A 16,534-nucleotide genomic window follows, 5' to 3' on the forward strand; every position below is an offset into this window, starting at 1 on the left:
AATCTCTCTCTTAAACTGCCAAATATATTCCCAGTGTTACGCCAGCGTAGGAACGTCTGATTATTTTGTCACTAAGATTAATACCATTCATGCTAATATATCTACGTTGACTTACTCCTCTTCTATTAGCGATAATAATACATCTGAATCTCTAGACCCTGTTGGTCCTAGGAGATGGCCATCTTTCCCTAGATTCTATGAAAAGACGGTGCTGGCTGCTATTCGTAGGATTAAGTCCTGCTCCCCGTGAGAGGCAATCCCCCTGAATATTATGAAAAAGCTCTCTCCTGATCTCCTCACTGTGATCTAAGCCGCCATGAATGATTTCTGTCAATCCGGACTGTTCCCGCCAGAGCTCAAAGCTGACAGGGTCATTCCTCTTTTGAAAAAGCCTTCATTGGACCCTTCTGTTCTGTCTAATTTTCATCCGATTTCCCCTCTCCCTTTTCTCACAAAGCTTCTTGAATCCTTGGTGTCCCCTCTGCTCTCTTCTTTTCTTGAATCCTCCCATCTTTTGGATCCTGCTCAATCTGGTTTCAGGCATGGCAGGTGTACGGAGAGTGTCCTGGTCTCCGTACAGGACGACATGACCAGGCTAGTGCACTAAGATGACGTGGGTGCCTGCCTTGATTTTATTAGACCTGTCAGCGACATTCAACACTGTCGACCACCCCATTCTGTAATCAAAGAAACCTCAAACCCTCCTCAGATCAGGGCAATGTCCATCAACTGATTTGTCAGCTACACATTAACGTGGTTATCAAATGAGTCCCATCAGACTCTGTACGTCTTCTGAACATTTCTACCTCTATTTCCATCTTGTAAAAGCTGTCGGCCATGTTTAAGGGCAAAGAACATTATTATTTATTATACAACATTCCTCTGGGAGCTGATCCGGATAAGGTGTATATTGATTACCCTTGTCGCATTAGTAACAATTAAGACACTGTAATTAGGCCATGTAATGAGATGAATTATCTCTTAATGTACCAAAGGAACAGTTTCTTGTAGGACTCAAGTATTCTCGCTACAACGTATGTACCCATTGGAAATAATAATGTTCTTTGCCCTTAAACATGGCCGACAGATTTTATAAGATGGAAATAGAGGTAGGACCACTAGTATTACTTTAGCAACATCTTCTATACAAAGGAAACCGTATGGCGACTCCCATCTTGGAAACCCGACGCGTGATGCATCAATCTTGAAATTTTCAGAAGACGTACAGAGTCTGATGGGACTCATTTGATAACCACGTTAATGTGTAGCTGACAAATCAGTTGATGGACATTGCCCTGATCTGAGGCGGGCACAGGGAATGTGCCGAAACACGTGTCATCGAATAAAGGGCTATCAATAAATCATTTTTTTCAACATGGAAACAAGTTCAAGTCTTTTAAATCCAATTGTGGCGCAGTAAACACATGTGTGCAGTTTCTTTGATTACTGTTACAATCGGAGTGGGGGAACTCAGTATCTCCGGTCTTCCTGCATGCACCATTGCAACACCACCTAAACGGTGATCAGAACTTAGGTCGCGGAGGTTTAAGAGTGATTCTTCCAAAAAGTTCCCTGTGTCCTTACACCCCATTCTGTAGTCCCGTCTTGCCCAGATGGGTATTTCTGGTCAAGTACTGGCCTGGTTTGGCGGACCACACTATAACCCTTGCCATGCCCCCTTTTCTCTCTGCCCCGTGTCATCTCAGCTGTGGGGTGCTGCAGGGCTCCTCCTTGTCTCCGATTCTATTTAATATTTACATCCAGGCACTTGTGTGTCTCATCTGCTCCTTTGGCGTCAGGTTCTACTCATATGCAGAGGACACCCAGATCCTGATCCGATTAGATATTGTTCGGACTGAGGTGTCGTCGTGCTTATGGGAGTGCCTGGCTGCCATGGGGGACTGGATGAAACACAACTGGCTAAAATTGAATGGAGACAAGACTGAGGTTTTGGTGGTTGGTTATACTCCTGATCCCTCACTCTGGGTGTCCTCTTTCAGTCCTGCTTCTCTAGGTGCTCTTCCGGGGCCGGCGGTGAAGGTGAAAAACCTGGGTGTGGTTATTTCTGCATCCTTGTCTATGGACAATCAAGTTGCAGCTGTTTGCCAATCAGGGCACTTCCAGCTGAAAGTGCTAAAGAAAGTGCTTCCCATGATCCCTGCCTCTCTTCACCCACTAGTGGTGGCAGCCATGGTGCTATCCCAGCTCGACTACTGTAATTCCCTATACTTAGCACAGCCAAAGGTGCTGATACAGCGGCTTCAGGGCCTACAAAACCTTGCATCCCGTGTGGCAACGGGCACACCCTAGGGGGCCCACATTTCCCCAGTGCTCCGTTCTCTTCACTGGCTCCCGGTTGCTCAACGTATCAGATTCAAATCGCTATGCATTGTTCATCGGGCGCAGCATGACCAGAGGGCAGAATTTCTTAGAGTAAAGTTCACTCGATACTGTTCTGCGCGCTGTCTGCGCTCTGCCTCTGCTGATCAACTCTGTGTGCCCTCCTACTGCTGTGTGCGGATTGGAGGTTGTACTTTTTCTATAGCAGCAGCTCTGCTCTGGAATGAAATCCTGACAGCTATAAAAAAAGATTTCTAACCATCTGGCCTTTAGGAAGGCCGTTAAGACCTATTTTTTTTAATTGAGTTTCTTTGTTATGGCTGGCCTCGTCCTCTAGCGACAAGATAACTTAGGGTGACCGTGTGCTGTAGAAGTTTCCTTAACATAACATAACATGTTGGCCAGGGGTTGAGTATGCAGTTGTAGTTAGAAGTGCAAGTTTGTGATGTTCGAAATATGGGGACAAGGTTTCTTTTTAAAAGCAGTGAGTGGTTTGCGCTTGTGTGTGGTGAGTAAGTTGGAAAGAAAGTGAGGGTTAGTCATAAAGTAGGGAGTGTTTTGGGGGTTTACAGAGGGCTTTCAAATTTCAAATATTGGCCTTGCTGGCAGCTAGGTTATGGTGAGAGGTGTTTGGCTTCAGTGACTGACGCGCGAACATGTCCTGTGTTGAGATATTCCAGGAGATAGGGAAGGCGTTCTTTTAGGGTTTTCGCAGTGCTTTGATGTGATGTCTTCTGGTTGTCACTGTTTCCTGAGTGCTATGCAATGTGTTCTAGGAAGATGGTTGGGAACTGCTATGGCGTTCCCTTAGGTTGTGTCCAGGTATGAACATTGAAGTATTGAGAAGTGTAATTTCCACTGCTTGGTACGTATAGGTTAAACCTTTGTTCTGTTAAGCCTTGAAAAGACAGGTTTTGGGAATTTTCCTGAATTTTAGGAGGTCCTTTAGAGTCGTATTTCCCTTGGTATTGTGTTCCACAGTTTGGTCACCAGAGTGGAAAAGGCAGAGCCTCTGTGTATGTCTCTGCAAAATCATCTGTTTTCTGATAGTATGTTGTTTCTCATTCTTGGCTCTCTGGTTGGTTGGTAGAGTGAGATGTTGTTTTGGAGAAATTCTGCTCCTTGGCCTTTAACTGCTCTATGGGCAATGCAGAGAGCCTTGAATTGGATGCTTTTTTTATTATTAGCCAGAGAGACAGTGTTATCTGTTCCATCCTGTTGAGTCTGAGAAGAAGTTCTGGCTGCTGTGTTTTGAATCCATTGAAGGTTTTTCTGAGGGAGTTGGTCAGATAGCACAGAGACTTAAGCGCTCGCCCCTGATATCTGTCTCCAGCCTGCCGTGGCAGGTTTGAATCCTGGCAGGGTCAACTCAGCCTTTCATCCTTCCGAACTCGATAAAATGACTACCACTCTGTGGGATAATTATATCTTCTGTTATTTGAGCGCTCTGAGACCTATGTACATTATTATTATACCTAAGTAAATGCTGTTTGTGTAGTCGATTCTTGAAAAAATCAGGGACATGATGGTTAGCACTCTGTGTGCGCAGGAGAGGCAGGGCATAGTGCTTTTGATAAAGCGCAAATAGCACACACACTGTTTGACTGCTGTGTTGACTTGGGGTGTCAGCGTGAGTGTGTCGTCCATTAATATGCCTGGATTCTCGCTGACCAAGATGGTGTGGGCCAGTTACCCATTCCCCAAGACAATTGTAGAGGTGTTTCAGGTGCGCCATGAGGTGCGATAATCATTATTTCAATTTTGTCTGGGTTGGGATTTACGGAGTTGGCCGTCATCCATTCACTTTTTCATGTAAGGCAGTTGCAGAGGGTCGTGTTGGAGTTACCGTTGGCTTTCGAAGGGCGAAAGGCTGAGCTAGGAACATCTTAAAAATATGCCTGACTCTAGCCTGGACTGTCAGCCTTTCAAAGTAAAAACCAATTATGAAATCGCCACATCTGAATATCACCTTTTTGAATTGTTCTACTTGTATTTCCTTAAGAGAGAGAAGGGATGGACTCAGGCACCTTAGACATGCCACTGACCTAGCCCCAGCCCCGTTGTTCTTTCATAAAGTTCTGCATTTTATCCTATGCCTTTTTCTGCTGGCTGAAATGTGTGATGCTCATGGCAAACGCGTGCTGATGTTAGGAAAGGTCCCACAATTTCCCCTTCTTCCACAGGCAACCGTACCTTGTGTCTAAGCGCTTTTACAGGCAGTGGCACTGAAGCACGTCTTACTCCCACCCGAAGGCCTGATTAGGAGCACCACAGCCTCAGATGAGGGAAGAGGCACACCAATCGGAGAACACTTCATTGCTCACTGTCCTTCCTTCACACTCAAGACAAAATAACCCATTGACTGTTCAGGCAATCAAGGCAGCCAATCAACGCAAGGGCAGACTTTCCCATGACACCCTTGACGAGGCAGACACGGATTTTAAAGCGGCTGCAAAGTGACCTATAATGCTATAGAAAACATCCACATGAATAAATGGCTGTAAAAGTAGATACCTGATGCAGCATTGCTTTCAGTTTATTTGTTTATTTATTTTTTGGCTTTGTAAAGCGCACTAGCAGCCCAAGGGCATCGAGGCACTGTTGCATGAAATCGTCTTAGTTACAGTCAGGTTACTCTGCTCATGGTTACAGTGAGCTTGCATGAAGTCATCTTAGTTACAGTCAGGTTACTCTGCTCATGGTTACAGTGAGCTTGCATGAAGTCATCTTAGTTACAGGCAGGTTACTCTGCTCATGGTTAAAGTGAGCTTGCATGAAGTAATCTTAGTTACAGGCAGGTTACTCTGCTCATGGTTACAGTGAGCTTGCATGAATTCATCTTAGTTACAGGCAGGTTACTCTGCTCATGGTTACAGTTACAGTGAGCTTGCATGAATTCATCTTAGTTACAGTCAGGTTACTCTGCTCATGGTTACAGTGAGCTTGCATGAAGTCATCTTAGTTACAGTCAGGTTACTCTGCTCACTGTAACTGCATGAAGTCATCTTAGTTACAGTCAAATTACTCTGCTCATGGTTACAGTGAGCTTGCATGAAGTCATCTTAGTTACAGGCAGGTTACTCTGCTCATGGTTACAGTGAGCTTGCATGAATTCATCTTAGTTACAGGCAGGTTACTCTGCTCATGGTTACAGTTACAGTGAGCTTGCATGAATTCATCTTAGTTACAGTCAGGTTACTCTGCTCATGGTTAAAGTGAGCTTGCATGAAGTAATCTTAGTTACAGGCAGGTTACTCTGCTCATGGTTACAGTGAGCTTGCATGAATTCATCTTAGTTACAGGCAGGTTACTCTGCTCATGGTTACAGTTACAGTGAGCTTGCATGAATTAATCTTAGTTACAGTCAGGTTACTCTGCTCATGGTTACAGTGAGCTTGCATGAAGTCATCTTAGTTACAGTCAGGTTACTCTGTTCACTGTAACTGCATGAAGTCATCTTAGTTACAGTCAAGTTACTCTGCTCATGGTTACAGTGAGCTTGCATGAAGTCATCTTAGTTACAGGCAGGTTGCTCTGCTCATGGTTACAGTTACAGTGAGCTTGCATGAATTCATCTTAGTTACAGTCAGGTTACTCTGCTCATGGTTAAAGTGAGCTTGCATGAAGTAATCTTAGTTACAGGCAGGTTACTCTGCTCATGGTTACAGTGAGCTTGCATGAATTCATCTTAGTTACAGGCAGGTTACTCTGCTCATGGTTACAGTTACAGTGAGCTTGCATGAATTCATCTTAGTTACAGTCAGGTTACTCTGCTCATGGTTAAAGTGAGCTTGCATGAAGTAATCTTAGTTACAGGCAGGTTACTCTGCTCATGGTTACAGTGAGCTTGCATGAATTCATCTTAGTTACAGGCAGGTTACTCTGCTCATGGTTACAGTTACAGTGAGCTTGCATGAATTTAATCTTAGTTACAGTCAGGTTACTCTGCTCATGGTTACAGTGAGCTTGCATGAAGTCATCTTAGTTACAGTGAGGTTACTCTGCTCACTGTAACTGCATGAAGTCATCTTAGTTACAGGCAGGTTACTCTGTTCATGGTTAAAGTGAGCTTGCATGAAGTAATCTTAGTTACAGGCAGGTTACTCTGCTCATGGTTACAGTGAGCTTGCATGAATTCATCTTAGTTACAGGCAGGTTACTCTGCTCATGGTTACAGTTACAGTGAGCTTGCATGAATTCATCTTAGTTACAGTCAGGTTACTCTGCTCATGGTTACAGTGAGCTTGCATGAAGTCATCTTGGTTACAGTCAGGTTACTCTGCTCACTGTAACTGCATGAAGTCATCTTAGTTACAGTCAAGTTACTCTGCTCATGGTTACAGTGAGCTTGCATGAAGTCATCTTAGTTACAGTCAGGTTACTTCTCTCAAGGTTGTGAGTATTGGTGTGAGGGTGTCTTTTGGTGCAACTGGCAGGGAATTTTGGTAGGTGGTAGGGCATGTGTACCTCGCTGTTGGTGTTTTGGAGCGGCGGCTGGGTGTTTTCGGTAATGGTGTGGTGGTGCCTTTGTTGGGCGCTTCAGGTGGGGCAGGTATGTGGGTCTGTCTTCTGGGTGCTTGGGAGGTCAGGGATCGGGTTGACTCTTCTAGATGCTTAGGGGGAGCAGTGGGTGCCTCCACCAGGTGCTTTGAGAGAAGTAACATTTTCCACGTGCTTGGGGTGGGAGGCAAGTGTGTGTCTGATTGGTGCTTTGGGTGGGAGTCCTACTACCTGTCAAGTGTTTCTGGGTGCTTTGGTGCCGCACTTCTGGGCATGGTGGCATTTGACAAGATTTACTTCGAAGGAATTCCGCCGAAAAAACTCAATGAATCTCTTTTTTTATTTGGGATGGGGTCCCCCCAAACCTCCTCTTTCCAATTCTAGTCTCCCTACCCCAAGCCACCCCGACCCATTTTAAGACCTCACCCCCATGTGCTACATAATTCGATGAGTTTTTCGGCAGAATTCCTTTGAAGAAAATTACTTTGAAGGAGTTCCTGTCTGCAAAATAACAGAATACGCGCGTTTGCTTTATTGGGCTTCATCATGAGCTGGGCAGTATCTTGTCACTAATTGCGCCGGGATACTGCCCAACACAATAAGTGTTACCGCAACTCGGTCTAGCGTAATTTGTGCCGGATCCCGAGTTGCGGGGGAGGGAAGTCCCCATTCTCATTGCGTCCAATTGGGCTGTGGGGTGCTATTACCGCCGCCGGTAATAGCACTGGTGGTAATAGTGCCGAAAATGGCCTTGAAGCCGGCGCATTCACCTAGAGCTCAGAGCTGGAGCTGAATGCCCCTGGAACACGGGAATGGGCGGAGCAGTAAATGCAGCGGTAATAGCATTACCACCACATTTTACCGCTCCACCCAACTCGTGATGAGGCCCTTCTCTTTGTGCTTCTCAGTTACTCTCTTGGTCCACTTGTGCGGCAATAACAACACAACTCATCAAATGTAAACATATTATTGAATTTCATGTCACACCTTTCCTTGGCCTCCGAATGCTCATTGGCTGATTCAGTAACACCTGGGAGGTAGCAGCCTCACTATAGGCTGAGTCACGCATGACTGACATGACTGACCTCCCCAGCCCTGCCAGCTATTCTTTGGTACTTAGTTGTCTGTAATGCTACTGCTTTGTGTAATATTATTAACCATAGTGGTCATTATTTTGTAAGGCTCAAAATGATGAAACATTGTGTTAGGCAGACTCAAAATGTGACTGATTCTGCCTCAGCCCCACCAGAGTCCCGGAGGCACCAACGTGTAGTTTGAAAGGTCTCACACAATATTTCTGACCTTAACTGTTCTCATTTTACCCCTTCGGAAAGATAAGCTTGCCTGATATGTGAGCCTCTAACCCACCCAGCGCAGTCACACTGGCCTGTTAAAAAATACATACTACATTTTTTTCTCCAGAAAATGCCCTGTTAAGTATACCCAGCCTGCTCTACTTTGCCTGCCAAGTCTTGAACCCCCTCCCTTCCCTGTGGGTTCATCAACACTGCGAGACATCAGATCGTCCAACTGCTGACTACTAGGACATGCACAACCTGTGACATTAAATATAGTACCTATGACGAGGCATGTGCAGGTGATTGCCACCGTGAAGGCGAGCACTTCCCAATCAGTAGCTAAAGGTGAGAGCTGAGTAAAGCCGGCTGATGCCGCGCCATGCCAGGTGTGGCCGCTCTTGCCTTCGCTGCCATCTGTTTCCTAACTTCTCGCCCGGTTTTTCTCTTGCCATAAGCTGTGGATGGGCATCCGCCCAGCATCTTTTCAAGGGCTGGCACAGGCTGTGCATGGCTCCAGGATACAAGGAGGAATACAGTAGAGGGGGAACAGATGGGGCACACTGAGCGGAGATGCTGGTGCAGGCAAGTCCTCATTTTCCTATAGAAGTCTGAAGAGGGCTGAATGGAAAGCTGTGAATTAATCATGACCACTGGCTACTGCTCTGACCCACTGCTTAATTCCTGGGGGTGTTTGCCAGGGCTCAGCCCTGGCACTTATTTCTGAGCCCCGGCACTTATTGTCTCAGACTCAGTTTGATTATGATGTGGTGCTTTGGTAACTTTATTATTGGAACTGCCAGTCACATGATAAACACCTACAGAATCAGAGCAACATGTAAATGATTGTGTTTAAAGACACACTTAAACATGTGTCTAATGTCAAGACGCGTGTATGTTATTTTATGTGCATGTTGATTGGTATTTGTAAATCACACATCTGCCGTAGTGACTGAGTACATCCGTCAACCACAATAAGCCGGCGGGAGTTGCAGCTTTAACTGCATATATGTTGACAGCATGGGAAGCAGCCACCGGATGGTGGCAACAGTGGGTGGGAAGCTGCCCATCCTGAAGTGTCATGAGCATGTTAGAAAATATCTGAGCCCCAGCACTTACTTTTTTTTTTACAAATTAGGCACTGCTCTGAAGGACCTTATATTTTAGGATTCCCCAGCATGCTGGACTATCACAGAAGCAGAAAATGTATACATATTAGGCTCGGTCTGACCCCAAAAGATACAGTCAGCTCAGAACTGCTTGATCACATCCCTTCTGCACAAGGCCACTAGCAGACCCCAGGCACGATCCAGCTTCAATGGGCATCATCATAAAGGTGCAACTCTAAGCATATCAATCTCAGAACCCAGCTCTGGGCATACTGGTGCCACCAGGGATGACTTGGCAACGCCGAAGAGTGCTGGATGGAGAAGGCTTTGAATGAATCACGATCACTGCCAGTTGATCAGTCCTACCTTTCATTCCATCATTTTTCATATTTCTGTACCATTACAGAAGGAGAACAAGTATATGCAAATAAGGCGTGGTCTGGCCGGGAAAGGGGCAATTGAGCCAGACTTGCTAGGTCACATCTTTTTTTTAGATTTTTTTTAATTGTATTTGGTTTGATAAACCTTTTACAAATTACATACACAACATTACAATTTAAATAAACGGTTTCATCCCTTCTGCATGAGACCACAAGCAACACCACAAATGTCCAAATAGTTGGATATCACCAATGATGGGTAGCTTGGGGCCGTAGGAAAAAGAAGCTTGATATCTACATCCAGGCCTACCTGTGGCACCCAGGGCGATTTTGCAACACTGAAGAGTGATGAGTGGTAAAAGGTTTGATTCCCCTCTGAATAAGACCACAAGCAACCCCACATATGGTTCTGTTTAGCTATCTCACCCATGGTAGTTGCATATTTAGATCTCTGAGCCTGCCAGCTTTGCCGTCTGTAGATGATACGGAACGAGTTGACAAACAAATACATTACCACATTTTATACAAGTGGCACATTTGCTATTGGCAGGTAAGAGAGAAATTCAAATCACTTTGTGTTCTTCATCAGGGAATCAATTGGCTGGGCTTGCTTTCCTTTGCATGGACTTTAATGCGCATCTCCTCCCATCTACTACTCTCACTTTACCGACTTAATTTTGGCTTCGTTTTGATGGTTCTGCAAGAGTAACAAAGGAGTGGGATCACGCTGGAGCATTGACATCCCCCTTACAACCTCTAGTGCCTAAACAAAACACAAGAGCACTAGGAACTTGGAAGGGAAATAACAACATGTCTCGTCTGGTAATCCTCTTCCTCTGATTGGGCCCCATGTTTGAGTATAGGTCCCTGTTTATTTTGGTTGTATGTTTTCAACTGTAAAAATATCCTTAGCATAACGTTCCAAAAGAGAGTTGTGGCCGAAAAGTTGTACCGATATGCTGATACAAATCAGCTACTGTGTTCAATTCTTTGCCCAAATCTTGGCCCGGCTACCAAGCCACTCCCTATCTTCAAGGATCCTTATGGATGGAAGGGGGGATAGTAAAAAAGGGATGCCAGAAGAAAAGGTGATCGATGCCAAACCACAGAAAGCCTTTTGGCAGATCTATCATTAGAACCCTGTCGGGGGCTCTGGCCAATCAGGGACTGTATTGTATAGTGCAAGCCCGCGTTCTGAGCAGCCTGGGTAGTCAGCACCCCCTCCCTGCTCCTCCTACTCCCTCACCGCTTAGCACCCGTGTAGTTTTCTACATGGTGCTATGAGTGTGTTTTTTTTTATTTTTAAAAGAAACACACGTTTTCTGCACGGCTTGGCCCTGTGCTGTGGTCCCTAGAGTCTTTTTTCAATGTTGATGATTTCACAGTCATCAACATTGAAAACGGACTGTGAAGCCCAGGAACGGTGAGTTTCTCTATTAAAAAGACACTCTTAGTACCCGTATAGAAAACTACACGGGTGGTAATGGCGATATGCCCTTCGGCGGTGGGCCGACTCTGTAGGTAACAGCGCCGCCGTTGACGTTAGGGGACCCTTCTTTCCGCCCAGGCCCTTAACATGGGCAATGGCCCATTACCAACAAGGTCAGCCCGCCGCCTCGGGGCATATCACCCCAATGGACAGCCCACATCTCCCCTGAGGTTTGCATTGGACTTGTTTAGGTAAACACTCGTCACTGTTAACACTCACATGTTAACATGTGTCAGTTCTGAAAAACGTCAAGTCAGGGCCCGATAGGTCAGGGAACATACCATGCAGTGATGTAATGTATGTACTGTGGTCTTCAAATTAAACCTCGGCCTCTTTGCTCGTTTGTCATTTCATAGGAAGGGCCAGCCAAGAAATGCTACGAAATAAAATGATTTGTCTATGACATTTTTTTCCGAGAACCTTCTTGTAGAAAGAATAAAGCCATTTTGTTTGGTAGATTTTTTAATGCATTTACTATAGCGCCAAGGCTGTTGCTTCACAGACATTGTATAATGCTTGCACAAGCTGTGGCGAGCACACCGTGGCCGTAGATGCCTGGGCGCAGGTGATGGCTAAGTGCAAAATCATCCACTATCACAATCTGGCGGCAAAATGATCACCCCCTTGGCGAAAAATACGTGGCTGTGGGAGCTGATTGGAAGTCACGAAGAGCAATAAGGGAGGGGAGGGGTACTCACATTTTGGTGGCTCGGCCCTGCACCACAGGAAAGAGGACGCTGCGTGTTTCCCGAATAAATATTAGGATGAGGGTAAACACAAAGCCTTGTCAAGACTATTGCAGACCAGGGGTCCACACGCCTGGTCATCAAGACTAAAATCCACGCCATGTTTTTCAGCATTTACACACTAAACACACCGGGATGCAGTGAATCTGAATCGGAGCTATTGACATAGTCCATGTCCTGGAAGCTAGTGTGACTGGGGACTCGCAAGGACAGAACTTGGAGGGCGATGTTGCAGAACAAGGGGCCACCAAGCTCGATGGCCCTTCTGCTTCATTTCATTGGATTGTGTTTGGTATCAGAGATCCTGGAGGTGGGCCTCAGTGTTGGGCTTGTGGTGGGGATGTAGAGAGAGGCCTGTGTTTGTAGGGTTCGGGGGCCTACACGAGCCTTCTGCCTGGCACACAGCACGGTGCATCGCCAGGAGCTGGTGGAGTGAGTCCAGAGTGGCTGTCATGCACTCGCCTTGGCTCAAGTTGAGGCTCTTCCTGTACACCTGGTTTTATGATCTCAGCAGTTTCCTGATTTAATTTTTCATTAACCCCGTTACATACACAAATGTTGAATTGCAGCAGTGAAAGAACTTTCTTGACCATGTTATTTTATTTATTTATTTTATTTGTTAGATTTGTAAAGTGCACTAACAGCCCAAGGGCATCGGGGCGCGGTTGCAAGAAATTGTCTTAGTTACAAGTAAGAATGCTTGGCTCAAGGTTACAATGAGCATACGCCTGACAGAGTGAGGAGAGGATGGTTACATAAATGGTTACAAGTTACATATGGTTACATAAATGGTTACAAGTTACCTATGTCACATACTAGCAGTGTAGGTGTTTATTTTAAATCTAGCCTTTTTACTACCATATTTGTTTTGGTGGACGATCGCTCAGTCATCAACATTGAAAATGGATTGTGAAGCACGGACGCCGCGCCGGGCCGCACAACAAAAGGTGAGTTTCTCTATAAAACAAAAAGACACCATTAGCACCCGTGTAGAAAACTACACAGTTGGTAATGGCCTAAAAACTGGGCTTTTTGTGGAACCATAGGAGCTGAGTTTGAGTTCTAGCTTCCCCATTTGATCAAACAGTGTGATCCTTGGCAAATCACTAATCCACAACCAGCAGATAGCCCTACAAATATTGCACACATCGCAAATGAGAAGTAGGGCACGTTACTCCCCCAGGATGAATCATACCTTCATCCTTTCAAGGTCATAGATTGACTAGCACCATGTGGGTAATAATGACAGTAATTAGTAGCTCTTTTTAACCAAGCGCTCTGTATCCAAGTGAATCTTCTGTAACTGTGCCACGATGCCTCAGTGCCACTGCGTGCTTTATAAATTCAAATAAATAAAATAAAAACCAAGCGCTCTGAGACTGGATCACTTGTGATAGCGGAGCTATATACAATTCGAGTATTATTATTTCTATTATTATTATTATTATTATTATTATTATTATTATTATTATTATTATTATTATTATTATTATTATTATTTTATCTGCCACAGTGGTCAAAGTGAGTGGGAGCAGTTGGGAGTGGTGCTCCTCTACTTTTACAAATTAAGTTTCACCATTCCTATACTTTTATTTTAATAAGAAACTATTCCGAATGGTTTAATTTTTGTTTTTTATTTCAGTCTTTACACAGTGGTGGGGTTGGAATGAAGGAAAGTGGGACCCATGTATGGGGTTTGTATTGCGCATTGCAGGGAGTGTGGCAATGGGGGTTGTGGGCAGCGGGGGCAGGCAGCGGGGAGCATTGTTTCACTACTTCTTTTTGTACACTTCGACCACTGATCTGCCAACATTAAGATTACTTAAAGACAAGCTACTCCGATCTTAGGCGCTTTATAAAGACAATAGATTGGCCAATATGTTTCCTGTGTTGTTGCTGCAGCCCATGGGCTTGTGGTCAGCGGAGCAGTGTTGCGTAGCAGGCCACCTCTTACTGACCGATGTGTAGACAGTATTTCCTGAACACTGTCCTGCTGCTCAGCTTCGAAGCTCATTTAGGATTCTCTTTGTTTCAGGTGCGGCGGAAAAGGGCTGCCTGCGGGCTGGGGATGACCGCAGCAAGTGTGATGTCCCTGAAGGGTAGAAGGATCTCATCATTGGCGTTCACCTGAAAAACATTACAGAGAAAATCCTGAAAAGCTGTTCCCTCTAGGGTTCTACACGCCAGGCTGATTCGGGCAGAACCGGGTGGTGACCCCAAAACTACCAACATTCATCGAGCGGACAAACACTTGTGTCACATCAGCGTGCTTGTCAAATGGTGGCAACAAAGATGATCCCATTACACTTTATTGGTGTGAAGACGTGAGCTGGTAAATTAAAGGAAAAGAAAGCCTATTTGTGTCTATGAGGGTTTCCCATATTATGCCTATGCTGTTGGTCTCTTAACTCATGACTGTATGCATCCACCATTAATTGTTTGTAATGAAGAATTAAAAAGAAAGATGCTGTGTGTTCATTAAAGCTTTGTTTAAAACACACTAGCTGTGTGGCGACTATCCCATGTCATCAATATGTGGTGTACTCATCTCAGAACTCCACATACCCAAAGACATATGTGCAACACTTCTATAAACTGACAATCAGCAATAGGTTACCTGTCTGCATGCAGTGGTTTCAGTTTCCTTCTGAACTGACGTTCACAGGTGTGTTTCCACAGGAGCAGAGGAGGGAAATGACACAAACGAGTTCTGTCTACTCACAGTCTGGCGGACACACCTGCAAGAAATGCAGGGCGGAAGAACCCCATGCTGGTCGGGAATACATATATATATATATATATATAGAAAGGTCTGAGATGACAAATGTATCTCCACACAGTTGACTTGTAAGCAGTCCGGAATAAAACAGTGAATAGTTCATTTTTTGATAAAGTTTTGGTTGTTGTGGGCACTGTTTTAATCGTCTATGATACTCATTTAGACTGGTGCAACTAAAATAATTAAAGCCTTTGGATTTGGAAGGGTGGATGTTCGGAGTTACAAACTTCCTTCCTTCTTCTAATTTGAAGGTCTGTGTAATTTTACACACTTGAATTTATCTCACTGTTCAATTGCTTCTCTATGGAAGGACAATCGTTTATTGGTGATAGTGCAACCACACAGCGAAAGCAAACACAATAGAACCAGAGTCCTATTCCATTATTGCTAGCTGAAGTATTCAGGCGAGATGAGATAAGGATGAGATGGGTAAGTTCTGTGTTATCTTTGTGATGGGCTGGACCCAATGTGTTGGATAGGGGCCTGCACAGGTGGAGGGTTTTTGGAAGAAACTCCATCATTTAGTTAATAAATGCTTCTTAATAAAGGCGCTGAGAAAATCATGGGTCGTCTTTATGTCCTCATTGACCTATCTTGAAAATCCAAGTAGGATCCAGATAATGATGGCTGCCTGGGAGGTCATAAAATTAGTGGATGACGTTTAAGCCCAGATTGGCTTAATGTGAGTCCTTGGCTGCCTCTACCGGTGCTTGTTAGGTTGTCAGATGATGTGTTCCAGTAGGCTGAGGTCGAGACGACTACAGTCCATTATCTGGCTGTTTGTGGTTCCGGAATTGGCTGATTTTTATCCATAGGCGGAGCTTGAAATGGGCTGCTCTAGTTTGTCTTGATTTTCTGCATGAGGGCAAACCCTCCAGCAATATCTGTGACTGAACTCTGTAGTGTTGGCGAGTCACTAGGGAGTTGGCGGTGGGGAGTTGCTATGGGAAGGTAAGTGTGAAGGTTGGGTGAGGTGCACACATGTTGATCATCCCTTCCTGCTCCTGTGGAAGTAGAGTTTGTGAGCAATCGACCAACCATGGGCCATGTTCAGCCATTCTTCCACCTGAGTGGGGGAATTCGTGTCTTTGACTTTGAAGGTTGCTTGTGCACTGTCCATATAGAGCGGTGGAGAGTTTATCAGTTTCTACGAGGATAGCTGCCGTGAGAGCCATGTGCGCATTAACAGGCCGTGATAGGAGGAATGATCAATGTTGGGACCCCACACCGGAAAGGGAAGAGGGGGGCACAGAATCACTTTCCTCTCAACTCGGGCGACTCCACCTGTATATTCAGTCTATTTATAAGATTTTCGCAAATATCTCAGTCTCGGTGTCCAAAATGGAGATAGCTACAAGGGTCACCGCCCAAGAAAAGGTTATGTTACTGCATTAACATCCTTACTAGGAACAGCCCTAGAAAGGTGGGGCAAGGGGCAGCGGGGTTTTGTTAGGTTATGATAGGGAGAACAAGCAAGTGATGTCACCAATTCCTATATTTCCTATAATGGTTAGTCAGCCCTACAAATAAGGGGGGACTTGCCAGTTTTACTCCCTTAAAATTGGCAAATACGCCCAAAGAAGAAAAAAAGGGAGTGCAAATGTTCCCAACAAAAAAGAAAGGAAACGACGCAAAGGAGCTTGCCCCCTTGCTTTCATCCACACAGCTCCATGGATATATGAGTACCTATTTTACACATAGTACCGCAGGAAGAAACTGCTATTATTAGTGTCTGATCCGAAGAGGTAAACACTTATCTTTTAATGTGCATGAATTACGCAGTGCAAAGAATTACTACAAAACCGTTTCTGTTTAATAGTGACACTTTTTTCACTTACTAATAAAATACTCTAATTGTGAATGGGACTTACTTTTTCACTCCATAACAAATAATTT

The 16,534-nt window shown here is 44.9% G+C and overlaps 1 protein-coding gene across 3 annotated transcripts in view; it reads left to right on the top strand.

Moving 5' to 3' along the window:
• SPNS3 (SPNS lysolipid transporter 3, sphingosine-1-phosphate (putative)) overlaps positions 1–14,359 on the top strand; it is a 635,482-nt gene extending 621,123 nt beyond the window's left edge. For all 3 annotated transcript variants that reach the window (XM_069614728.1, XM_069614729.1, XM_069614730.1), the window contains one exon: positions 13,895–14,359. In XM_069614728.1, the coding sequence (XP_069470829.1) occupies positions 13,895–13,962 (68 nt within the window). In that variant the 3' untranslated portion in view covers positions 13,963–14,359. The remainder of the gene's footprint in view (positions 1–13,894) is intronic.
• Positions 14,360–16,534: the final 2,175 nt, after the last annotated feature.

This window comes from Ambystoma mexicanum, chromosome 9, assembly GCF_040938575.1.
Source record: "Ambystoma mexicanum isolate Mex_15411 chromosome 9, UKY_AmexF1_1, whole genome shotgun sequence".
NCBI lineage: Eukaryota > Metazoa > Chordata > Amphibia > Caudata > Ambystomatidae > Ambystoma > Ambystoma mexicanum.